At 50.8% G+C, this 26,413-nt stretch overlaps 1 protein-coding gene across 1 annotated transcript in view; it reads right to left on the bottom strand.

The window, feature by feature from the left end:
• Positions 1–961: 961 nt before the first annotated feature.
• VWA5B1 (von Willebrand factor A domain containing 5B1) overlaps positions 962–26,413 on the bottom strand; it is a 57,572-nt gene continuing 32,120 nt past the window's right edge. Inside the window, exons 15-22 of the mRNA XM_070381703.1 lie at positions 22,960–23,161; positions 22,213–22,527; positions 18,588–18,725; positions 13,248–13,376; positions 11,081–11,149; positions 9,263–9,332; positions 8,229–8,346; positions 962–6,741 (exon numbers count right to left, since the gene is read on the bottom strand). Of these exons, the coding sequence (XP_070237804.1) occupies positions 6,247–6,741; positions 8,229–8,346; positions 9,263–9,332; positions 11,081–11,149; positions 13,248–13,376; positions 18,588–18,725; positions 22,213–22,527; positions 22,960–23,161 (1,536 nt within the window). The 3' untranslated portion in view covers positions 962–6,246. The remainder of the gene's footprint in view (positions 6,742–8,228; positions 8,347–9,262; positions 9,333–11,080; positions 11,150–13,247; positions 13,377–18,587; positions 18,726–22,212; positions 22,528–22,959; positions 23,162–26,413) is intronic.

The following is a 26,413-nucleotide window of genomic DNA, read 5'->3' as shown; positions in this document are numbered from 1 at the left end:
GATCGGAGAAAAGGGCTGGTCTGTCTCAGTGAAAGCCATTAACCTGGTTGAGAAATCACCCATGGGGGCTGCCCGTGAACAGTGTTTTGGCTGACCGTTTAAGCTCAGCCTCTTGGCTCCTGGAATTGTTTCCACGAGGGGCTGTTGGCATGCTGCTTCTGGCCCATTGGGAGTTCCTGTTTTAATCAACTGTTCTCCCTGGACTCTGCCAAGCGATGACTGATTTTGAAGAAACGAGGCCAGCTGCTAGAGGACTTCCGAAGGAGCCTCAGTGTCCTGACTCGGGGGTCAGTGTGGGTGGCTTCCCAGGCAACACGGTGGCCCTCTAAGGACCATATTTTGTGGGATCACTGGTGACCACTGCGAAAAAGCAGAGATGGAAGCAGCTCGGCAGAGAGGCCACAGCAGGCGTCACCAGCACCTCTCAGCTCCGTTCAGCTCGGCGCACCAGGGCTGAAGCCCTGCCGGCACCTGCCCTTTGCCAGGTGGCTTTCTCTAGCTGCAGAAGTCAGCTCGGCCAGTGCACCCGTGGCTGGCCATGGATGCCGAGGGGTGAAGGTCCCTGGGAGGGACCCTCAAGCAGTGGCCGAGTGGAGCTGGTGCGCCGCCCCCCATTCCATCCCTGTGAGCGCTGAGATGGGCATCCACTCTCCTTCCTAGAGAGTTTGAAACTCAAAGTCCCACATCCTGGGAAGATTCCCACCCCATGCCCAAGTTCCAGGCAACCTAGGGGACAGTTGGTCATCCGAGAGAGAGAACCCAGATCAAGACAAATGTAACCGTACTAAGTGAGGCAAAAAGGTCACTGAACCTAGTTTGAAAGCCAAGCATGAGCTCTGAGAACAAAAGAGGGTCCACACCCAGAGTCATAAGCTGGTTAGTACCAATCCTTCTATGGGTGTCCTCTGTGCTATTATTTTAATTCTTCACGTGCCTAGGAAGTGAAGTGCTTCACGTTCCTGGAAGCACATGAATACACTATTTACAATGAATCCTCATCTCAGACTCTGCATCTGGGGGAACTACAGTGACCAACTTGTCCTGATTTTCCTGGGATTGTCACAGTTTTGAAACTCAAAGTCCCACATCCTGGGAGCCCCGCCCCTCCCCCCCACCAACTCCTAAGTTCCAGGCAACCTGGAGGGACAGTTGGTCACCCAAGAGAGAACCCACATCAAGAGTGGTGCAAGCACACTGAGGTGGAAAGACCACTCGATTCTAGTTTGAAAGCCAAGTGTGAGCTTCGAGAACAAAAGAGCAGACTCGAGTATAATTTTTGTCACATCGTCAACAGTTTTTATGAGCTAAAAGCCTTTAAGAGAACAGTAGCCACTGTGTAATATACAAAGAAGCCATTCTGCTGGGAACAGGCACAGGCATACAGCTCCAGGGTGGGATGCACTAACTGTTGGTGGACGTTAGACGCTGGTGTCCAGGATTCCACAGTGTCTACAGAACTGGCTACCAGGCAGAAAGGTGAGACGTGGTCCAAGATCGAGAAGTGTGGGGATATTACAGGTGAGCAGGCAGGGGTGGGGTGGCGCGCGGTAGGCACTTGAGGCTCTGGGGTCGGGGGGGACAAGCACCGGCCATGCCACTTGAGCTGATGCCGTCTGGGTGATTAGTGACTGGACTGCAGTGCACCTGTGTTCAGCCGCAGTGAGACGAGGCGCTTGGCCTTGGGAAGCGGCTGTAGGCTCCAGACAGCTGGCTCCTAGCCAGGGAGATTTGCAGCATGAACAGGAGAAATCCCACTTTGTCAGGTCACCTGGAAGGCAGTGCTGTGGAGAGGCTGGGGGCTGGGTGAACACGTGGGTCAGGGAGCTCCATTGTGGGGGCTGGAGGCCTGGCCGGGAGATGCTGCCAAGTTCCTGACCTTGGGATGGATCTCTGTAGATCAGACTATCCAGCTGCAAAGTGCCGCACCCGCCCCTGCCCTGGTTATTTTTACGCTGGCTCCGCAGAGCGTGGCACAGCTGAGCCATGTGCCCATTTTTGTTGTTTTCTCTAGTCCCTGCTAGGTTGGTGGGGTGGGGGGTAAAAAAAGATCTTCCAAATGCCATAGCAGTGAACACACAATCTACTTCCTGGGGTAGCGGCTGCCTTCTCTTTCCCTCCCCAGGGCACCATAAGGGCGAAGAATGCATTTGTGTCTGGGGACCACCTACATTCCAATATGCAAATACCTTGAGGCAGTATTTGGACCCCACAGTGGAAGTTGCCAGAGTGTCACGAAGGTTCCAGCTAGGCAGGTGAGCTGGGTGGCCGGTCCCCTGGGGTAGGCTGCACTCAGATCTCAGGAGACCCCTCCAAATAAGGGTAGGGACAAAACCTGGGGCAAGTCAGGATTGAGAGGAAACTTCCAGAGGACTTTCCGAAAGCAGGAAGAAAGGAGGAGGAACCTGGCTTTCTCAAACATCTGAGAAGCGGAAGAAAACCCACCAGCAGCTAGTTTGGGAATCAACTCCTCTTTTCATCAGTCACAGTAGCAGAGCACAGTCGGTGACATTGGTTTGGTCCACAGGCAAGGGACAGGTTGGGAAGCATGAGTGCTGGCTGGAAACCGATGCTACTTATCTCCAAGTCCAGAGTAAGTCTGCCTACGTGAGGCGCCCAGTTTTCCTGGGATCTGGAGTTGGTTTCCTCGGATGAGGGGTTCTCAGAGAGAGGGCTCTGCCTCTGTGTGTAGCAGCAGGTTGGGCCCTTGAGGCCGGGACGAGGAGGCCCCAGCTGTAACAGCTGGGGGCTGTTACCGTCAGTTTTACCCACACACACACACACCAATGAAAAAGCAAGTTTAGGGCCGTCTTCAGGGCCGATGGGGCCTGAGGCCACACCCACAGGTGGCAGGACCACAGGGAGGGGGCGTGGCCCGTCAAGACACACCCACCTGGATTGCCAGGAAGTGAGGAAATGTGCGCAGAGGAGACACCCTTCAAATGCTTCTCCCCACCCTCCAAAAAGAACAGGAACACCACACCGCCCCAGTGTGTCTGGCAAACAGTAGGCTCTCAATAAAGGCTTTTTATGGTGACTGCAGCCATGAAATTAAAAGACGCTTGCTCCTTGGAAAAAAAGTTATGATCAACTTAGACAGAATATTAAAAATAGAGACATTACTTTGCCAACAAAGGTCCATCTAGTCAGAGCTGTGGTTTTTCCAGTAGTCATGTATGGATGTGAGAGTTGGACTGTAAAGAAAGCTGAGCGCCGAAGAATTGATGCTTTTGAACTGTGGTGTTGGAGAAGACTCTTGAGAGTCCCATGGACTGCAAGGAGATCCAACCAGTCCATCCTAAAGGAAATCAGTCCTGAATATTCATTGGAAGGACTGATGCTGAAGCTGAAACTCCAATACTTTGGCCACCTGATGTGAAGAACTGACTCATTTGAAAAGACCATGATGCTGGGAAAGATTGAAGGCGGGAGAAGGGGTCGACAGAGGATGAGATGGTTGGATGGCATCACCGACTTGATGGACATGAGTATGAGCAAGCTCTGGAAGTTGGTGATGGACAGGAAGGCCTGGCATGCTGCAGTTCATGGGGTCGCAAAGAGTCAGACAAGACTGAGCGACTGAACTGAACTGAAAGGCTTTTTGAATGTCAGCGCCTGAAGAACCTGAATGGAGATCTAGCAGCATGTTCCCAACTGAATAACCTGGGGAGAGAGACTCACATCACCTCCTGGAGACGGACGATGCGTATGTATGCATTCATGGACTGGTTGTCCTGACTTCAGGAAATCTGTTTCCTTACTGTTTCCCCAGCATATTTGCCTGCTGGACAGATTCTCATGAATGGCTGACTCACCTGTCCACCAAGAAACAGTGCTGGAAATGCTGAGCTAGCGTCACCTCCTCCTCCTGCAAAAGATGAAATGGGGCCCAGAGGAGGTGGGCGACTTGCCAGAAGTCACACAGCACGCTACCGGCGGAGTTTAGAATGGCACTTAAATTCCCCAGCTTTCAACTCTGCATTCTTTTGAGCGGTGCCATTAAGCATTTGTATCCTCCTGATTCTTGAGCCAGGCAGGACATAAACGACCTTCTGCATGACCTAGAAAGCAGGGGCCAGGTTAACAAAGAATCCAGATGAGTCCACATCAATCCTGATTACAGGGGCAGTGGTTCATCTACACAAGACCTTTTGTACTATTTACCTAAGGTGCTTCCCTCTTCCTTAGAACTAGTCCCTCTGGTCCTTTGCTTGGCAACCCTGGGGGCAGATTTCTGAGACCCGTGTCCTGTCAATACCACCAGAGTTCTTTAAACAAAGTCTCTTATCCAGATGTCCCCCAAAGCCCTTGGGTTATGTGAAGTCAAGGAGGATCTGTTCCTCTGCACCTTTGGGTGCTGGGTAAGGGAACCGCTCCCTGGAGAAGGGGGTGGTATGCCCACCACCCTGCTGGGCTTCTCAGTTCCTCCTTCTAGGAGTCTTACAGCACTGGTTTCGTACTGGGCAGGTACTGGACCACCTGAGCCCAGGTCACCCAGAAGCAGCCGAACACAGGAAGTTGGACAGCCCAGTCCCAAGCTGGTCATGGTAGAGGGGGAGAGAGGCCTAGAAAGCATGTGGGACTTGTTCAAGGTCACACAGACAAGCACGCCGCGGTCACCGTCTCAGAGATGGAGGATCCGGGACTGTCGGAGCAGGAGAAAGCCCCCGCTTCTCAGCTCCGGGGCACCCCGAGAGGGGAAGCCACTTGCCCAAACTAGTGCCAGGAGTTTCAGCTCTCAGCCTGACAGTAGTTCCATTCACGGGGATGGCACGCCCCATCCTGAGCAGACTGCCTTTTCTCCATGTGTGATGGGCGTCCTGCTGACCCCGCCCTCTCTCTCACCCCTTGAAGACCGGGCACTGAGTCTTCTTGGGGCTTCATGAAGGCGTTTGATCTGTGGGGTCCCCCTGAAGGGGACATCTGGCAGGGGCAGGCTTCATGCCAGGGTCCTGGGCCAGAAGGGACCACCTGGTGAGGAGAGATTAAGGCCTTGGGGAGGGGGGTGGGCAAGGGTGTGGACTCAGCCTGGGGTCCCAAGCTGGTGGGCTTCCCAGGTGAGGTCCAGACCCACCCCAAGGGAGTCTGCAGGGCAGAGGTGACCGGGCACCGGCCATGAGGGAATCCTAGGCTGGGACACACCTGTCCCCAACACGGCGGGCCTGAGAGAGGGAAGTCCCCAGGGGCTCTCTGCTTTGACGCTTCAAGAGTCTTTCACTTCATTGACTAAATCACAGCCCCCAGCTGAAGCCACCATCCCCAAATGCACTGCAGCCAAGCATGGGGCTCTGTTGCCAAGAAGGCCCCTTTCTTTCTCTCACCGTGTGCATGGCAAGAGAAGGCCTCCACTATCCCAGAGTGCAGCCAACACCGGGAGCCTCTCTAGCCCCTCAAGACAAGTGGATAGAGCTTGCATTACGTAATTCTGGAAAGTGTGTATCAATTACTTAAGGAGTCCTCTCATTTCTCCACTGACTTCTGTGACCATGGCTCTTCTTTTGGGACTGGTTTTGCACAGAATGTGGCTTTATGCTAACCTCACCTTGCAGGGAGTCTTCCCTTGTCCTCTTTTTGAATAGGAAATCACAGTCTGCAAACCAACACTGAAATATAGGAAGGGCTTCCAAGCCAAAATAAAAGTTCCCCAGGTGACTGTCGTAAAGTGCTGGGGAGGATGGTTCTCCAGGCAGTTTGTGGGTGGGATTTAGGGTCCTGGACTGTCACCGTGGAGTCACGGGCCTGTCCCAGAATGCAACTGGCGGAGGTGGTCTCCCCCTGCCTAGATGCAAGCTTGCAGGTCTGGTTACTTTCAGCTTTGGGGTCTGTTCATCCATCCTTTATCTGGGTTGGGGGTGGGGGGTGCTCTGCCCATGTGCTCCTCCTCCAGAGAGAACTGAGATTTAAACTGTATATAGTCTTTCTCCAACCCCCAGTGGCAGTCAGTTCCGTGGCTCCCCAGAAGTCCAGGCAGAAAGGAATCTGGACATTCTCAAGACCTAGTCCAACTCCCTCACCTCACCCATTTCTTTTATGGGTGGGGACACTGAGGCCCAGAAAGGAGGCAGGGGCTGGCCTAAAGTCGCACAGGTAGGTGATAGCAAAGTTGGTGTTGAATTCAGGCCTCCTGATTGCCAGTCTAGGACTCTTTCTAGCAACAGTATATTGGCTATAGTTTTCAAGAGTGCCGCTTACAAGGCCCACAGGGTTCCCCTCACTCTCCCACGCCTCCCCAGCCTCCCCACCGCCCCCCTACACGTAATTCGGGTTATAGCAGAGCATATTGAACTCCAGGTTCTCGTCCCAGTGCCGCAGGAGTACGAACAGCTGGCGGGCGGCAGCCTTGAGTGTGCCCTGCGTGCGGCCCTCAGGTACCTCCTGCTGTTCCAGCCATGAGCTGGCCTTGGCAGCCACCAGCTCCCACTCGACGAAGTAGGAGGCAGAGCTGTGCTCCAGCCACGCCAGCGCCACCACGGTGGCCCACATCTTCCCCATGTGCTCCACCACGGCCCTGGGCTCCTGGCCCGGCCTGCCCTCGGCCAGCGGCTCCTGGGAAAGGCCGTCGCGGGAGGGGTGCAGGGGCGCGGGGCTGGTGCACGGCTGGGGACTGGGGGGCTGGCGGGTGGTGAGTGACACCCGGTGGCAGGTGAAGGGCGAGGTCCACTTGAGCTTCTCCATGGGGACTCGGATGGCCTCACAGAAGGCTTGGTTGAGCAGGAAGGCCCCGGAAGCCAGCTGCAGAGACACCTGTGTGTGTGTGAGGGGAAGCCCCTCAGTGGGCATCACACTTTTCAGCCCACAGAGCCCCAGGCCACGGCCAAGCCTGGGCACACAAGCACGCCCGTTCACCTCCCCCAGCCAGCTCGCCCTGCCCACCCGTGGGATTTGTGGGACCCCCAGACCAGCTGAGCATCGCCACACCTTATCCCACTGGTGCTCACACTGATGGCTCTTCCAAGTGCAGCTCAACGTCTTCACTCTAAACCTGCCTCTTGTCCTGGGCAGCTGGACCCACCTCAGCCCCTGGGACCATCCACTGTGGTCCAGGCAGCTCACCACCTGCTTCCTCCCACTGCCGCCACTGGTTTCTGAGTCCCAGTGAGCCCACTCTCTAGTCAGCTCTGCAATCCGCCATCTGCCACTTCACATTATCCCTAACCCTCCTTACCTTCCCTGTCCCCCCACCTCCCCCATCCTTTCTGTGTCCTGAGGGGTCTCTGCAAGGCATAGGGCACGTCACTCTTTGGAGGCCATCCACTCAGTAGTTTCAATTTTCTTCTGGGATAAATCCAAGCTATAATCCCCAGAGCTCTGGTTTGTGCTTGACTCCTTCCCCTCCCCGCTGTTCTCTAGCCCCCAGGTGCTCTCTCGCCTCTGTAAACTGTCGCCACAACTCCTCGCCCTTTAGGTCTTGGCTTAACCATTCGCATCCTTCCAGAAGCCATGCCTCATGTCTCCCCATCCTCAAGCCTGGAGTTGGTGTCTCCTCCTTCCCTCATTAGTGAGTGAAGTCGCTCAGTCGTGTCCGACTCTTTGCGACCCCATAGACTGTAGCCTACCAGGCTCCTCTGTCCATGGGATTTTTCAGGCAATAGTACTGGAGTGGATTGCCATTTCCTTCTCCAGGGGATCTTCCCAACCCTTCCCTCATTCTCCCCCACCAAACCTGGTGTCTCCCATCACAGCACCTGGTGATCAGAGCTGCCTGGTTCCTTTGAGGTGTCCCCACTGGACACTGAGCGACTGGAGCTCAGAGACAACACTCACCTGGTCCAAGGTCATCTCCCAGGGTCTAGCACCGTGCCTGACTCAACAGACCCTTGTGACTACATGCCTCCTGCTCTGTTGTCCGGGGTGTTTGGAGACTCCAAGTGACCGTAAGCACTTGGGTGTTCAGGGGCTGGGACAGGGCAGGGAAGCTCCCACCCTGTCCATCCTTCCAGCACCTTCTTTCCCCAACTTTGCTGAGCCCCAGATGTGGCAAGACCAGGCCCCCTTGCTCCTCAGTTCAGAGACACTCATTCCTGGCTGGGGCTCCTCACCCTGCCCCGCAGGCTGGCGTGTCTGCAGAGCCACTTGCTAAACACAGTACACGTCCCCAGGGTGTTCTTTTCACTTGCTGGTGACTCATTTCAAGGCTTCGTTTTTATGTATTGAAAAACAGACACACACATGGCACCAGTGTGGCCCCTCTGCTGCGTGTGGGGCTGAGGCCTGGGGTCTAGGGCACTCACCAGCGGGATGTAGTCGGAGCTCTGGTTCCCCTGGGCTGAGTCTGGAGTCTTGGTCAGCGGTTTGCCCAGGAAGCCCTTGGCTGCTCTTGTCAACAGCCTAGACTTGTTGAGACTCAGCCTGTGTGGGCAGAACTGAGGAGGAGTGACCACCGCCATCCCGGGGGTGTCCCTGGTCCACCCCCCACTTCCTAGAGGCCCCTCGACAGCCTCTGAAAGTCCCGGCCAGAAGGGGTCTGACAGATGATCTCCTCCTTGGACAGCGGGGGAAACTGAGGCCCAGGGAGTGTGTTTCCCCAAGGCACTCACTCGAGCAGCAGCTCAAGTGAGGTGCGAGGTAGTACTCTTTTTAGGACCCTCTTTATTTAAAAAAAAAAAAAAAAGTTTTTAATTGGAGGATAATTGCTCTACAATGCTGTGCTTGTTTCTGCCACAGGTCAACATGAATTAGCCACAGGTATCCATCTGTCCCCTCCCACGCGAGGGCTTCCCACCTGGTAGCACAAGTGGTAGAGAACCTGCCTGCCAATGCAGGATCGTGAGACGCGGGTTCGATCCCTGGGTGGGGAAGATCCTTTACTGGAGGAAATGGCAACCCACTCCAGTGTTCCTGCCTGGAGAATCCTCATGGACAGGGGAGCCTGGTGGGCGTCAGCTCATGGGGTCGCAAAGAGTCAGACACGACAGAGCGCACGCACACCTCTCTCTTGACCCTCCATCCCATCCCGGGACCCTCTTTTGACATCATGTTCTTGGTCAGCCCAGTGTCAGACAGTTATGTGCCAGCCCTCCCGGGGGGACCTGCACTTGTAAAGAGACCGTGGAGGTGTGGGAAGGGGATGTGGGGCGGGGGGAGGTTTCAGCAGTGTGACACCTGAAGACGATGCTGTCTCTGGGCAAGGGTCCTTCCTGCCACCTTCAAAGTGTTCACGTTTGTGCAGCTGTCAGGCTGGGCCTACCTCTGGCCCCCAAGCCAGGGGCAGTGCCCTGAAAATGGATGGCAGTAGAGGGATCCCCCAGTGGAAATCCCCACGTACCTGGATCCAAAGAGAGTGTCTGAGGCCTTCCAGGAAGAAATGGTGTTGGTGGCCAAACCTCGCAGGGGACCTGGAGAGCCATAGAGTGCAAGTTAGGACCTGAGAGATGACCTTGTCCCACTGCTCACCACCCCGCTGGGGAAACAGTCCCAGAGAGGGGCAGGGGGCTTGCCTGTATGCCTACGGATCCAAGCTAATGATGAGGCTGTTTCTGAGCCAGTGGGTGTGGGGAGGGGTGAAAGATGTGGGTTCCTGGGGAAAGAAGCAGCCCTCCAAGTCCCCTTGGCTGGCAGCCCTTGCATTTTCTGGAAGTTTCCCTGTGGGGACAGTGACAGCTGCAGCCCAATCCCCCTCAGCCCCAAGCAGGGACACTGACTTTCTTCTGTGGGAACACTGATAGAAGATTCTGGGCAAAGGGAGGTGGGAGATTGGTCCTTGAGCTGGGAATTGGGATGCCTGACTCCTGGCCTAGCTCTGTCACCAACTTGCTGTGTGACCTTGGGCAAGTCATTTCACCTGCTCCGAGTCTCAGTCTCCTTCCTTTAAAGCTTTAATTCCAAACAGGAACAGGAGCACGTCAAGGCTATATATCGTCACCCTGCTCATTTAACTTATATGCAGAGTACATCATGAGAAACGCTGGACTGGAAGAAGCACAAGCTGGAATCAGGATTGCCGGGAGAAATATCAATAACCTCAGATATGCAGATGACACCACCCTTAGGGCAGAAAGTGAAGAGGAACTAAAAAGCCTCTTGATGAAAGTGAAAGTGGAGAGTGTAAAAGTTGGCTTAAAGCTCAACATTCAGAAAACGAAGATCATGGCATCTGGTTCTATCACTTCATGGTTAATAGATGGGGAAACAGTGGAAACAGTGTCAGACTTTATTTTTTGGGGCTCCAAAATCACTGCAGATGGTGATTGCAGCCATGAAATTAAAAGACGCTTACTCCTTGGAAGGAAAGTTATGACCAACCTAGATAGCATATTCAAAAGCAGAGACATTACTTTGCCAACAAAGGGTCATCTAGTCAAGGCTATGGTTTTTCCTGTGGTCATGTATGGATGTGAGAGTTGGACTGTGAAGAAGGCTGAGCACCGAAGAATTGATGCTTTTGAACTGTGGTGTTGGAGAAGACTCTTGAGAGTCCCTTGGACTGCAAGGAGATCCAACCAGTCCATTCTGAAGGAGATCAGCCCTGGGATTTCTTTGGAAGGAATGATGCTAAAGCTGAAACTCCAGTACTTTGGCCACCTCATGCGAAGAGTTGACTCATTGGAAAAGACTCTGATGCTGGGAGGGATTGGGGGCAGGAGGAGAAGGGGACAACAGAGGATGAGATGGCTGGATGGCATCACTGACTCGATGGACGTGAGTCTAAGTGAACTGCGGAAGTTGGTGATGGACAGGGAGGCCTGGTGTGCTGCGGTTCATGGTGTTGCAAAGAGTCAGACACGACTGAGCGACTGATCTGATCTGATCTGATTATGCATGGAGCTGTTTGGAGACTAAAAGAACCACCAAGGACTTTGTTGGGTTAAGACACTCTCTCGGCCCAAAGATCAATTACTATTTTAACTCAAGGGAGAGCTGGCAGGGACTTTGCTGGTGGTCCAGTGGCTAAGACTCTGCACTCCCAATGCAAGGGGCCCTGGGTTCCATCCTTGGTCGGGGAACTAGATCCCATGGGCCGCGACTAAGTGTTCACATGCTGTGACGATTGAAGATTCCAGGTCCTGCAGCTAAGACCTGGCACAGCCAAATAAGTAAAAAAATATCAAAATGAAAAACAGGAGCACTGGCAGACTGCGCTCACCTTCAAGAGTAGCGTACTTCTCACGGGCCATGCTCTCACTGAAGGGCGTCAGGGTGCTTTCCTCCACGTCTACAACAGAGGGAGCCAGTGAGGCCTGAGCTACCCGGCCCTCCCCTTCGCACCTCCCAGACCCCCCAGGAGGATGCTGGTCTGAATTCACGGTACCTAGGGGGGCAGGGGGAGAGCAATGTCCAGGTTCCTGTCCCTGCTTGGATGGGTCTTCACCTCCCAGAGACACCGCCACGGCTCCACCACAAGAGTTGGACACGTATGGGTTCAAATCCCAGCCATCCCAATGGATAGCTGTGTGACCCCAGGGAAAGTTACTTCCTTTATAAGCTTCGATTGCAAACCAGGGCTAATAGTACTGCTTGGTGGTGTTGTAAGGATTAGATGAGATAATACACAGATAGTGCTCAGTGCCTGGCCTGTGGTATGTAATCTGCAAAGCTCCGAGCTATGCACTCAGCAGGGTAGTGGGAGCATGTTAGAGGCCTGAACGTGGTGGTTGGAGGTGGTGGGGGGAGGGGTAGGTTCATGTCAGTTCTCCCGGAGGCACCAGAATGTGGCACTGACTTGTCAGAGGGCTCTGAGCCTCAGTTTCCCCATCTGTAAAATGGGGATAATAATTACACATATGTGTACTGTGGTGATTATTCTTATGATTCTTATTTAACAGCTGGAGAGTGATGGGCAATGTACTGTTCAGGAATGATCGAAATTATGGGAAAAACTTCACACACAGAAATGTTATGCTGAGCCTCTGTCTCCCCTCTGAAACTGTTAGCAGCTCTTTGAGGGCAAGAAGCTCTGTCTACTGCTGGGTGCCTGTGTGGGGTGGGGTAAGGTGAGCACAAAAGTGAACCAGTGGCTGAATGACTGAAGCAACCAGAACATGGTAGTTAATCAATCTTATGGGCTCTGGAGCCGACAGGGCTTGTTCGCATCTTGGCTCTACTGTGCCTCTGCTGCGTGCCCTCGTGTAAGCCACTTATCCCCTCTGAGCCTCACTTTCCTCATCTCTTAATGTGGAAAATGAAAGAAACTCTCTCAGATGGGGGTGAAGAGTCATGGATAATGAGAGTAGTGCTGAGCACCTAGAAAACCCTCTGTCAGTGTTAGGCATTCCCTCCTTGGGGAAGGAAAGGGAGGGAAGGGCCTGGGGTACACAAAGAGTTTAGCAGTCATGCACACCGGGTATGAATTAGGAGACAATTAGAAAAGGAGGGATTTGTGATTTTGATGGGAGTCATGGGCCACCAAGAGCTGAGCTACAGAGGATGGAAAGGGTAGACCAGAAGTTTCTTCTAGACTGGGAGCCCAGCTTGACTCAGGGGTAGAGCAGGTTCCCCTTGGAGGCTCTGAGGAACCAAGGAGTGGGCAAAACTCCTTAATCTCTGAGGAAATCCTCGGATTTTCACCCCCTCTCACACTATTCCTTTTTGAACCCATCAGTGTCCGTGAGTACTTTCTAATCCCTCAGGTACAACAGGGCTGTTGTCTGGATGTTGGGGCTGGCAGCCAGGTGGGACTCTGATGCCCTTTCCACACGCAGAGGAAGGCAGGAGACGCTCAGGGTACATGAGGGCACGGATGAAGGGGCTGGGATGGGTGCAGCGGTCAGGCTGTCTGTAGCAGGACAGAAAGACACGCAGACTTCCAGGACACAGGCTGTCCTGTGAATGTGAGCAAGGTCGCCAAATGACCAAATCGTGGATCTTCAGGGACCCAAGCTTCAGGCACAATGGAATTTGGTGACGGTCGAGAGGAAGCTTTGGGGAATCCTAGAGTAAGCAGACGGTGGGACCCGAACAGATGGAGCTGCCTTTTCCCTGGACTTTTAGGTTTCCTGACATTCAGTGCCTGGGAGGACTCGGACGTTGGAAGCAGGGAACAGCCTGGGGTCACTGGACCTTGAAAAGGGAGAGCTGGGGTGTGGTGTGGGCAGGGAGGCCAGTCTGCTCTCTGGTCCTGGCGGCATACCTGGGCCATGCTCAGCCCCTCTGCCTGTCTCAGGCCTCAGAGAATTCAGGAAGCCTGACCTTGCTCTGGCTCTGGCTCTGTAAGGCCCGGACTGGAGATTCAGAGAGAATCCGTCATGGCTTTGGACACAAGGGTGCAGGAACCCAGAGGCCTAGACTCCAGAACACACTGAGGCAGTTCTTACTTAGATTCTGATATTTGCTGTCCCCTGCAGCTGAGTCTTCTCCGAGCATGGTCTGGGACCGCCCGAATCCAGAAGTGCCCTTCCACTGTCGAGTCAGGACCCGAGAGCTGACCATCCGCAACGCAGCACCTTCACGAGGACGAGGAGAAGGTGGTCAGGTGGGTACAACTGTGCTAGGCTTTTGCCTTGTCCCCAGGGTCTCCCTGGTGGGCCAGATGGGAAAGAATCTGCCTGCAATGTAGGAGACCCGGGCTTGGTCCCTGGGTCGGGAAGATCCCCTGGAGGAGGAAATGGCAACCCTTTCCAGTATTCTTGCCTGGAAAATCCCATGGACAGAGGAGCCTGGCGGACTACAGTCCACGGGGGTCTCAAAAAGTCAGACATGACTGAGCGACCGACACGTTCAAGGCTGGCAGGAATGGTTCTAGCTTCAGCCTGTCAATTATCTAAAAGGAGGAAGGCATTGCAGAAGGCAAGACTGTGAGATTTGGAGCCAGAATGACCTCGGCTTGAACGCCAGCCCCATCTCTTACTAGCTGGGTGGAGTGCTGACCACTCTGAGCCTCAGTGTCTTTACCTGGAAAATGGGGATAATAATACTCACCTTGCCAGGTAAGTAGTATTGCTGAGATAATGTTCAGAAAGCACAGTGTTAGTTAGAAAAGGTTGGTTTTCTCAGAAGCACCCCATTTCCCTTCCTCCCAGTCTGCCACCTCAGAAACTGAGGTCCCAGTTTCCGCCTCCCCAGAGCATCACCAGAACGTCCCAGAGCATCACCATCAGAGATGAAGCTACAACACCCAACAGTGCGTTCTGGGGAACTCCGTTCTTGGAGAAAACTAATTTGTAAGTTGTTCCTAAAAGTGAAGAGTTCTACCGAAGAATAAATTTTGAAGATGTTTCATACTGTTAATTGCTCAGTTGTGTCTGACTCTTTGCAACCCCATGGATTGCAGCCCACCATGCTCCTCTGTCCATGGGATTTTCCAGGCAAGAGTATCGGGGTGGGTTGCCATTCCCTTCTCCAGGGGATCTTCCCAACCCAGGGATCAAACTGAGGTCTCCCACATTGGAGGCAGACTTTTCACCGTCAGAGCCACTAGGGAAGCTTTATTGACTATGGCAAAGCCTTTGACTGTGTGGATCACAACACGCTGTGGAAAATTCTTAAAGAGATGGGAATACCAGACCACCTGACCTGCCTCCTGAGAAATCTGTATGCAGGTCAAGAAGCAACAGTTAGTATTGGACATGGAACAATGGACTGGTTCCAAATTGGGAAAGGAGTACGACAAGGCTGCATATTATTACTCTGCTTATTTAACTTCTATGCAAAATGCGAGGCTGGATGAAGCACAAGCTGGAATCAAGATTGAGGGGAGAAATATCAATAACCTCACATATGCAGATGACACCAACCTTATGGCAGAAAGCAAAAAGGAACAAAAGAGTGTTTTGATGAAAGTGAAAGAGGAGTGAAAAAGCTGGCTTAAAACTCAATATTCAAAAAATGAAGATCATGACATCCAGTCCCATCACTTCATGGCAAATAGAAGGGGAAACAGTGAGAGACTTAATTTTCTTAGGCTCCAAAATCACTGCAGATGGGGATTGCAGCCATGAAATTAAAGGACACTTGCTCCTTGGAAGAAAAGCTATGACCAACCTAGACAGCATATTAAAAAGCAGAGACATTACTTTGCCAACAAAGATCTGTCTAGTCAAAGCTATGGTTTTTCCAGTAGTCATATATGGATGTGAGAGTTGGACTATAAAGAAAGCTGAATGCCAAAGAATTGATGCTTTTAAAGTGTGGTGTTGGAGAAGACTCTTGAGAGTCCTTTGGACTGCAAGAAGATCCAATCAGTCCATCCTAAAGGAAATCAGTCCTGAATATTCATTGGAAGGACTGATGCTGAAGCTGAAGCTCCAATCCTTTGGCCACCTGATGTGAAGAACTGATTCCTTAGAAAAGACTCTGATGCTGGGAAAGATTGAAGGCAGGAGGAGAAGGGGACACTAGAGGATGAGATGGTTGGATGGCATCATCGACTCAATGGACATGAGTTTGAGCAGGCTCTGGGAGTTGGTGATGGACAGGGAAGCCTGGCGTGCTGCAGTCCATGGGAAAGAGTTGGACATGACCGAGTGACTGAACTGAACTCGTCCTGTAGTCCATTCTCTGGGCCTCTTGATGTATACTAGCACCCTGAAGGCTCTGAGAAGTCCTACAGTAAAGAAAGCTTTTGAGCTTTATTTAATCCAGTGGTTGGGAAATGTTTTCCCCCAATCTGGTATTTCCTGTTTTTTTTTTTTTTTTTGTGCTGAATGGCCATTAACAGGACATGAAACTGGGGTTCCAGTCTGCTAGAACACACTTTGGGAAGTGTTGATCCAGACCTCAGGGGGCTATGAGACTTCGGTTAAGACACAGGCCTGGTCCCTAAAACTCCCAGACTGTTTTTTCAGCTACAGGGGCTAAAATGATCAGAGACGAGTGGGAGGGGGTGAGCATCATTCAGGGTGACAGTGCCCAGTGGGTGAGAAGGCCAGTGGAGTGACAGCTTGGGCAGCTGGTCAGAATCTGAAATCAGAGGAGGTGAGGCAGAGAGAGAGGGAGTGGAATATTGAAAATTTTGGTGCCGTAGATTTTTAGAAAGTAGGGCAGAGGGGCAAGAGGAATGAGAAAAGGCGTATTTTATTTCCAAATACAATTCTGTCAAGAGGTCTGCTTTAAGAAGAAAAAGCTGCTGCAAGGGACAGAAAATGAAATTTAGGAAAGAAAAAGTACATAGAGTTTATAAACCTATGAAAAGTTTTCAACAAAGAAGCTAAAGAAATTCCCCAAAGATACTTTCTTCCCCTCTCAGATTGTAGGTTTAGAAAGATAAACAATTTTCAGTGCTGGCGAGAGTGGCTAACACAGGATAACCTCTGAAGGCAGGGCTAGTTTGATAGCTTACGTTACAACAATTTAAGATGAGTCAGGACTTCCCTGGTGGTTCAGTGGTTAATCCATGCTTCCACCGTAGGGGGCATGGGTTTGATCCCTGGTTGACGGGCCAAAAGATTTTGTTTTTTTTAAAGGGCCAATCTTTTGATATGCAATCTTAATTCTGAATGTCAATTAACCCTGAGGAGATAACCAGACCATGTACAAAGATGTCCTTTGCAGCATAATTTACAATAATCAAAAGGGGGAACAAACAGACGGTTTAATAATAATAGTGTTAGTCGCGCAGTCGTGTCTGACTGTTTGTGACCCCATGGATGGTAGCCCGCCAGGCTCCTCTGTCCATGGAATTCTCCAGGCCAGAATACTGGAGTGGGTTGCCATTCCCTTCTCCAGGGGATCTTCCTGACCCAGGGATCAAACCTGGGGGCTGGTTAAATAGGTTGAGATAAACCTTAAGAGGCAGTGGAGTGGGATCGCAGAGGGTGCAGACTCTGAAACCGGGTCGCTGCGAATTAAAGCCTGACTGCCCTTTGTGCTGCGTGACTGTGGACATGACTCACCCCCTTTGCCTCTGCTTCTGCATCTGTAAAACGAGGGTAATGGTATCTTCTCTGCAGAGCTGTTTGAGGACTAAATGATTTAATATATATAAAGTGCTTGGAACACTGTCTAATTGGCTGTTATGATGATTGCTCCCTGCTGTGTGCTTAGTCATGTCTGACTCTTTGTGACCCCATGGACTGTAGCCCACGAGGCTCCTCTGTCCATGGAATTTCCCAGGCAAGAATACTGGAGTCGGTGGATCTTCCTGACCCAAGGATTGAACCCCCGTCTCTTGCATCTCCTGCATTAGCCAACAGCTTCTTTACCACTGGAATTGTTACTATTAAAATGAAAAGTGGAAACATATTTCCCACACCCAGAGTTTGTAAGATATAGCACATATTGATATGATTCAATTCACGCAAAATGATCTATCTTTTGATTTCTCTACATATAGATACTCATAGAAGTCTGGAAGGATGATCACACCAAGGGGGTAATTAGTACTCATTTCGGGATGACTGTCAGTTCCAGTCACTTTTACGTGCTTAATGTCTTCCTATATTTTAATTTATTTTCCATTGAAGTGTAGTTGGTTTACAATGTTGTGCTAGTTTCAGGTATGCAGCAAAGTGATTCAGTTATACACATTGTATCTATTGCATTTAGGTTATTACGACGTATTGAGTATAGTTCCCTATGCTATACAGTAGGTCCTTACTGTTCACCTATTTTATATACAGTAGTGTGTATCTCTGAGAAGGAAATGGCACCCCACTCCAGTACTCTTGCCTGGAAAATCCCGTGGATGGAGGAGCCTGGTAGGCTGCAGTCCATGGGGTCGCTAAGAGTCGGACACGACTGAGCGACTTCACTTTCACTTTTCACTTTGATGCATTGGAGAAGGAAATGGCAACCCACTCCAGTGTTCTTGCCTGGAGAATCCCAGGGACGGGGGAGCCTGGTGGGCTACCGTCTATGGGGTCGCACAGAGTCAGACACGACTGAAATGACTTAGCATAGCATAGCATAGCATAGTGTGTATCTCTGAGAAGGCAATGGCACCCCACTCCAGTACTCTTGCCTGGAAAATCCCGTGGATGGAGGAGCCTGGTAGGCTGCAGTCCATGGGGTCGCTAAGAGTCGGGCACGACTGAGTGACTTCACTTTGACTTTTCACTTTCATGCATTGGAGAAGGAAATGACAACCCGCTCCAGTGTTTTTGCCTGGAAAATCCCATGGACCGAGGAGCCTAGTGGGCTGCCTGCCATCTATGGGGTCGCACAGAGTTGGACACGACTGAAGCGACTTAGCAGCAGCAGCAGCAGCAATGTGTATCTGTTAATCCTCAACTCCTAATTTATCCTTCCCCCACTTCCCTCTTTGATAACCACAAGTTTGTTTTCTCTGTCTGTGGGTCTGTTTCTGTTTTGAAAGTAAGTTCATATGTATCATTTTTTTGTAGATTCTACATATAAGTGACAGCCTATGAAATATTTGCCTTTCTCTGTCTGGCTTACTTCACTTAGTATGATCACCTCGAGGTCCATCTGCATCTTTCAATATTTTAGAATTTTCTACAGTGACACATGCCAAATGGAAATAGGACAATAAAGTCAAATTCATTTAGTAGGAAAAAAGGGAGCAGGATAGTTTCACAGCCCTCTGCAGAGCAGTAGGCTGGGAGCTCGTGAGCCTCCCACACCCTGGAGGTCAGACCCTCTCTGCCTGGGGCTTTTTCACTTCTAGGCCTTTCTCTGCACCCGTTCCCACCGGTCTAGGCTCCTTTGCACCCCAGACCCCCCTCCGGCCCACTGGGAGGACCCTGCCTCTGCCTTACCGGAGTTGGGGTATCCCACCACGGTGGGCAGGTAACGGCTCTTGTTTATGTCCACGGGCACAAAGGCTGTGTACTTGCTGATGACGTTGCAGGCCTTGCTGGTGTGCACGGCATTCACCTGGTAGCGGCGGCTGGACCCTGCAGAGGGAGGAGCCGAGGGCACTGTGCGGACTCGGAAAGTCCTACCTCCACAGGTGCTAAAAGGAGGGCCAGGTCAGTGGCCCCATCTTCAGAATTCAATCAGGCCTTACAGTTAAGGGGTTACCAACTTGCCATTCAGATCAGATCAGATCAGTCACTCAGTCGTGTCCGACTCTTTGCAACCCCATGAATCGCAGCACACCAGGCCTCCCTGTCCATCACCAACTCCTGCAGTTCACTCAGACTCACGTGCATCGAGTCAGTGATGCCATCCAGCCATCTCATCCTCTGTCGTCCCCTTTTCCTCCTGCCCCCAATCCCTCCCAGCATCAGAGTCTTTTCCAATGAGTCAACTCTTCGCATGAGGTGGCCAAAGTACTGGAGTTTCAGCTTTAGCATCATTCCTTCCAAAGAAATCCCAGGGCTGATCTCCTTCAGAATGGACTGGTTGGATCTCCTTGCAGTCCAAGGGACTCTCAAGAGTCTTCTCCAACACCACAGTTCAAAAGCATCAATTCTTCAGTGCTCAGCCTTCTTCACAGTCCAACTCTCACATTGATACATGACCACAGGAAAAACCATAGCCTTGACTAGATGAACCTTTGTTGGCAAAGTAATGTCTCTGCTTGCCATTAAGGATGTTAAAAAAATAAACTCTCAAAATTATTAAAACCTCCACCATCATTTCATAAAATAAGGCTATTTTAATGTAAAAGAGGTAAGATAGCTAATAAAAATGACAGTTACTTTCCTTAAATAACTTTAGTGTTATTAAAAAAAACCCAAATCTCTGTGTTGGCAGTATTTTCTATTTTCATTTTGCAGCTGTGTGCTGAGAATCTTTCTGCAGGTCTCCTGGCTGCATGGGGACCATAGATCCGCCTCATAGAGACAAACCAGAAAGGGAGAGTGGGGCACACAGGGTCACACAGCAACTTAGGAATGGACCTGAGATCAGGACACAGGATGGCCTGACCCCAAAGTCCAGACTCTTCCTACTGAACAGGTGAGGAGGCTTCTTGGCATGAATGATGGACAAATGTCCTGTAAACCATAAGGAAAAGTGCTCATGGGAAGAAAAAAATAACATATACAAAACTACAAATAATATAAAACAAAAACCATGTAGTATTATTATATAAATAAGGCATAAATTATAACAAACAATAGAACTATTCTCGATGTATATCCGTATCTGTTCTCCAAATATGCTTCATCAAGAGCTCACCGATCACTTTCTTGAAAGTTTGCCCCAGTTCCTGGAGTAAATGAGCCTCCCCACCATCCCTGTTACACAATTGCTTGAATTCCTAAGTTTCTTCTTAATAGCATTAGGACAAATGCACTCAATTAATGGTGTGCAGCCATGAAATTAAAAGACGTTTACTCCTTGAAAGAAAAGTTATGACCAACCTAGATAGCATATTGAAAAGCAGAGACATTACTTTGCCAACAAAGGTCCGTCTAGTTAAGGCGATGGTTTTTCCAGTGGTCATGTATGGATGTGAGAGTTGGACTGTAAAGAAAGCTGAGCGCCAAAGAATTGATGCTTTTGAACTGTGGTGCTGGAGAAGAGTCCCTTGGACTGCAAGGAGATCCAACCAGTCCATTCTGAAGGAGATCAGCCCTGGGATTTCTTTGGAAGGAATGATGCTAAAGCTGAAACTCCAGTACTTTGGCCACCTCATGCGAAGAGTTGACTCATTGGAAAAGCCTCTGATGCTGGGAGGGATTGGGGGCAGGATGAGGATGAGATGGCTGGATGGCATCACTGACTCGATGGACGTGAGTCTGAGTGAACTGCGGGAGTTGGTGATGGACAGGGAGGCCTGGTGTGCTGCGATTCATGGGGTTGCAAAGAGTCGGACACGACTGAGCGACTGAACTGAACTGAACTGATAATTATTTGATTTATATTGGTTGGCCCCCCAGCTAGTCTGTGTCAAGCACTCATAAGTAAGGACGGGGATGACGGTGGTCACTATGCTGTTCAGCCTGACCCCCAGCTGATCCGTACTCAATAAATGGCCTTGAAAGGTGACGGGTGGACCGATTAGACCTAGAGGGTTCTGTGGGAGGAGAGGTGTGGTCCAAGAGGAGCTAGGGAGGTGGAATAGGGTGGTCCTCATGGTACTGTCTCCAGAGTCCGACAGTCCAGTTCAGTTCAGTTCAGTCGCTCAGTCGTGTCCAACTCTTTGCGACCGCATGGACTGCAACATGCCAGGCCTCCCTGTTCATCACCAACTCCTGGAGCTTACTCAAACTCATGTGCATATAGTCAGTGGTGCCATCCAACCATCTCGTCCTCTGTCATCCCCTTCTCCTTCTGCCTTCAATCTTTCCCAGCATCAGGGTCTTTTCGAATGGGTCAGTGCTTCACATCAGGTGGCTAAAGGACTGGAGTTTCAGCTTTAGCATCAGTCCTTTCAATGAATATTCAGGACTGATTTCCCTTAGGATGGACTGGTTGGATCTTGCAGTCCAAGGGACTCTCAAGAGTTTTCTCCAACACCACGGTTCAAAAGCATCAATTCTTCAGCACTCAGCTTTCTTTATGGTCCAAGTTTCACATCCATACATGACTACTGGGAAAACCATAGCTTTGACTGCTGCTGTTGCTGCTGCTAAGTCGCTTCAATCATGTCTGACTCTGTGCCACCCCATAGACGGCAGCCCACCAGGCTCTTCGGTCCCTGGGATTCTCCAGGCAAGAATACTGGAGTAGGTTGCCATTTCCTTCTCCATAGCTTCAACTAGATGGACCTTTGTTGGCAAAGTAATGTCTCTGCTTTTTAATATGCTGTCTAGGTTGGTCATAACTTTTCTTTCAGGGAGCAAGCGTCTTTTTATTTCATGGATGCAGTCACCATCTGCAGTGATTTTGGAGCCCAAGAAAATAAAGTCTGCTACTGTTTCCCCATCTATTTGCCATGAAGTGATGGGACGGGAGGCCATGATCTTAATTTTCTGAATGTTGAGTTTTAAGCCAACTTTTTCACTCTGCTCTTTCACTTTCATCAAGAGGCTCTTTAGTCCTTCACTTTCTGCCATAAGGGTGGTGTCACCTGCATATCTGAGGTTATTGAGGGACCCATAGCAGGGGGGAAGGAGGGAAGAGAGAACAGGTCACCGGGCAGATCAAGCAGGAGGTGGAGCCCTTGGCTGTGTGTGTGTGTGTGTGTGTGTGTGTGTGTGTGTGTGTGTGTTGGGAGGGGGACAGTGGCGGTCAAGGGATGCAACTGGAGGCAGCGATGGGGAAAGGAGGTGGAGCGCTGGGCGGTGGCAGGGCTGCTGAGAGAAGTAAGGGGTGGGGCCGGGAAACAGGGCGGCCCCTGGGGGAGAGGCAAGGGGCGGGGCTTATCGGAGGGGCGGGGCCGCTGTGAGGGGCAGGGCTGTGGTGGGGGGCGGGTGCCGCGCGGCTGGGAGGGGTGGTCCTGTGATGAGGGAGTGGGGCCGCGTGGAGGGGCGGGCCCGCTGCGCTCACCTTGCTCAATCTCACCCTCTCGCTCCGCCAGCTGCTCGAAATCCCGGATGATGGCGCGCGCCGCCAGGTGGTGGAAGGTCTCGCTCCACAGGTCGGGCTCTTGCGCGCCGCCCCTCTCGGGGCCGGGAGGCCCCAGTTCGAAGCTCACTTCCCACTGCAAATGCTGGCTGTCCCGCAGGCCCTTGACCACGGCCTTGCCCAGCACGGGGCCTGGGGTGGCGGGCCTGCTGGGGCTGGCCCGCTCCTCAGACTCGGCCAGGGGCTCCCAGTCGGAGGACGTCTCCGTCGCGAAGGCAGAGGGGTGATGGGACGGCTCTGCGGGCGGAGGAACAAGCAGGCTGAGAGCTGAGCTGCAGGACAGAGGGCCCACTCCCAGGGGACATTACATACCTCCCCGGGATGCAGACACTAGGCAAGGACAGTCCCGCCTCGCTCCTCCCGCCCCAGGGAACCCACAATGTTCCTTAGGAGAACAGGGGTAGCACGGGCTTGTCCCCAAGAGTAGGGCAGACCCCCCTCCCCGGAAGTCAGTACCTGAGGGGGCCAGAGAGTGGGGAGCACTCTGCGGGGAGGACATCTGGGACCCTCGCAGGTAGCCCAAAGACCAGGTTGATTGGGAAGGAGGGGTTGGTGAGGTCCCTGGCAGGGATGGGCCATATCAGACACCGCCCCACCTCCCCCAGGATGGGCTCCAGCTTAGGATTCCTCCGTGTCCCCAATCAGATCTTGGACCCTGTGGACACTTACCCAGGTCCCCAGGGCTGCGGCTCTCTGAGGAAGGCTTCAAATTGGACCCAAGATCCAACTCTTTCATGGGGCTCCAGGCCTGGGTCTCCTGGTTGGAGGGCAGGAAGGGCTGGCAGCCTTGGGGCAGCAGAGAGGGCCTGCGGGCCCCTGGACCCCGGAGTTTGGGACCCTGGCTCAGGTCCGGGCCACCGTTCAGCAAGGGCTAAGAACGCAAGAGGAAGAGGAGAAAGCTGAGCTCCTGGTGGTGGGCCCCCTCCCCTCTGCCCCCAGCCACAGCTCTTTCCCTGGCACATCACAGCTCCTCCCTGGTACTGCCCCCATAGCGCCCAAGGACACGTGACCTGCTTTCCACTACCCATGAGAAACATCGACACAAATAATCCCAAATCGTGGATAAAGTCCAAACCACAGAAAACCATGGGAAAATCATGTACCATGGATAATATTCTAAACCCACTTTTTTTGTTTGTTTGTTTTGTTTTTGGCCGTAAAGTTTAAAACTTTGTGTGTGTGGTTATAATTATCAACCTTTCCCCTTATGTCTTCCCATTTGTCATGCTAAAAAGTCTTTCCGAATAGGAAAAAAAAAATTCTAGAATTTTTGTGATTCTGTTTTTGTTTAAATCTTTGATTCACACAAAAACAAAAATTATTTTGGTGTGAGGAAATAGAAAAGCCTTTTCTTTGATTTTCCGAATAGTACAAATGTCATCACCGTTTACCGATGACAGTTCATTCATCGAGTCCCTGCAGTTTATCAGTTCTCCATCTCTATCCTAACAAAGCTGTCATGAACATTTGGTTTTATTTCTGGACTTCTGTTTTGTGGATTTAATCTGTCCAATGCTAGTACAAAACACTTCAAAAGGCAAGAAGTCAACTGGGAAATGTATTTGCAGCATGCATGACAAACATCATTTTCAACAAAATGCTTTTATGAGAAAAGTATTATATAAGCCTGTGAAAAAATGCTCAGTCTCAGGAGCATATTCTAAATTGAAATAAGTTATGATTTTTCCATCTATGGATTAGCAAATATTTAAATGTTTGATGACACCCTTGTTGCCAAGGAGGAGACAGGAGTTCTCATGGACTGTTGATGGGCCACTGCGCTGAAGCACTCCTGCGGGAGAACGATTTAGCAATGTGCCATCTGTCAGCATTGAAAATGCACAAGCTCCTTTGACCCAGTGATTCCACTTTTAGGAATTGAATTCTGTGGCAACACACAAGGATGAAAATATCCATGTGCATGTGCTGTATATTTGTTGTGGGACTGTTTGAGAAAGTGAAAATCTGGAAACTTTCTAAAAGGCCATTGATAGGGGATAGTGTATACATCATGGTGGTTGTAGTTCAGTCGCTAAGTTATGCTGGACTCTTGTGACCCCGTGGACTGTAGCCCACCAGGCTCCTCTGTCTGTGAGGTTTCCCAGGCAAGAATACTGGAGTGGGTTGCCATTTCCTCCTCTAGGAAATCTCTCCAACCCAGGGACTGACCCTGAGCCTCCTACATTGCAGGCAGATTCTTTACCACTGAGTCACCTAGAAAGCCAAAATATGTTATGGTACCTCTATGCAGTGGAGCATCACACAACGATGAAATGAAAGTCGTGGGTTTTTTCCACACCAAGACACGAAGATATCCAAGATAAAATGTATGTTTTAAAAAATTTCAGCTGTTCCATATTTTGATTGTGGAGAGAGTTACATGACTATATGTATTTGTCAAAACTCAGAGAGATGTTCACCAAACAGAGTAATTTTTACTGGATATAAGAAGTGAATTAAAAAGACATTTAAAAAGTAAATTGGAGAGCAGTTTGTATATGTGATTATTCAAAACATATACTTGTGTTGCATATGTGTGTTTTTGAGTGTGTGTAGTATTTTTGGAAGGAAATGGCCCAAACCAAGTGGGCACAAGGCACAAGAGAGGGGTACTTTGACTTTATATTCAACCGAACTGTTTGAGGGTTTTTCTTTATTGAGAACACTAGTATGCAGGTCAGGAAGCAACAGTTAGAACTGGACATGGAACAACAGACTGGTTCCAAATAGGAAAAGGAGTATGTCAAGGCTGTATATTGTCACCCTGCTTATTTAACTTATATGCAGAGTACATCATGAGAAACGCTGGACTGGAAGAAACACAAGCTGGAATCAAGATTGCTGGGAGAAATATCAGTCACCTCAGATATGCAGATGACTCCACCCTTATGGCAGAAAGAGAAGAGGAACTCAAAAGCCTCTTGATGAAAGTGAAAGTGGAGAGTGAAAAAGTTGGCTTAAAGCTCAACATTCAGAAAACAAAGATCATGGCATCTGGTCCCATCACTTCATGGGAAATAGATGGGGAAACAGTGGAAACAGTGTCAGACTTTATTTTGGGGGGCTCTAAAATCACTGCAGATGGTTACTGCAGCTATGAAATTAAAAGACACTTACTCCTTGGAAGGAAAGTTATGACCAACCTAGATCAGATCAGCTCAGATCAGATCAGTCACTCAGTCGTGTCTGACTCTTTGTGACCCCATGAATCGCAGCATGCCAGGCCTCCCTGTCCATCACCAACTCCCAGAGTTCACTCAGACTCACGTCCATCGAGTCAGTGATGCCATCCAGCCATCTCATCCTCTGTCGTCCCCTTCTCCTCCTGCCCCCAATCCCTCCCAGCATCAGAGTCTTTTCCAATGAGACAACTCTTCGCATGAGGTGGCCAAAGTACTGGAGTTTCAGCTTTAGCATCATTCCTTCCAAAGAAATCTCAGGGCTGATCTCCTTCAGAATGGACTGGTTGGATCTCCTTGCAGTCCAAGGGACTCTCAAGAGTCTTCTCCAACACCACAGTTCAAAAGCATCAATTCTTCAGTGCTCAGCCTTCTTCACAGTCCAACTCTCACATCCATACATGACCACAGGAAAAACCATAGCCTTGACTAGACAAAGCAGAGACATTACTTTGCCAACAAAGGTCCATCTAGTCAAGACTATGGTTTTTCCTGTGGTCATGTATGGATGTGAGAGTTGGACTGCGAAGAAGGCTGAGCACTGAAGAATTGATGCTTTTGAAGTGTGGTGTTGGAAAAGACTCTTGAGAGTCCCTTGGACTGCAAGGAGATCCAACCAGTCCATTCTGAAGGAGATCAGCCCTGGGATTTCTTTGGAAGGAATGATGCTAAAGCTGAAACTCCAGTACTTTGGCCACCTCATGTGAAGAGTTGTCTCATTGGAAAAGACTCTGATGCTGGGAGGGATTGGGGGCAGGAGGAGAAGGGGACGACAGAGGATGAGATGGCTGGATGGCATCACTGACTCGATGGACGTGAGTCTCAGTGAACTCTGGGAGTTGGTGATGGACAGGGAGGCCTGGCATGCTGCGATTCATGGGGTCGCAAAGAGTTGGACATGACTGAGCGACTGAACTGAACTGAAGTATGTATTACTTTTGTAA

This window comes from Bos mutus, chromosome 2 (genome assembly GCF_027580195.1).
Source record: "Bos mutus isolate GX-2022 chromosome 2, NWIPB_WYAK_1.1, whole genome shotgun sequence".
NCBI classification, from domain to species: domain Eukaryota; kingdom Metazoa; phylum Chordata; class Mammalia; order Artiodactyla; family Bovidae; genus Bos; species Bos mutus.
The sequence above is the reverse complement of the archived record's forward strand: the minus strand, read 5'-3'. Positions and strand labels throughout refer to the sequence as shown.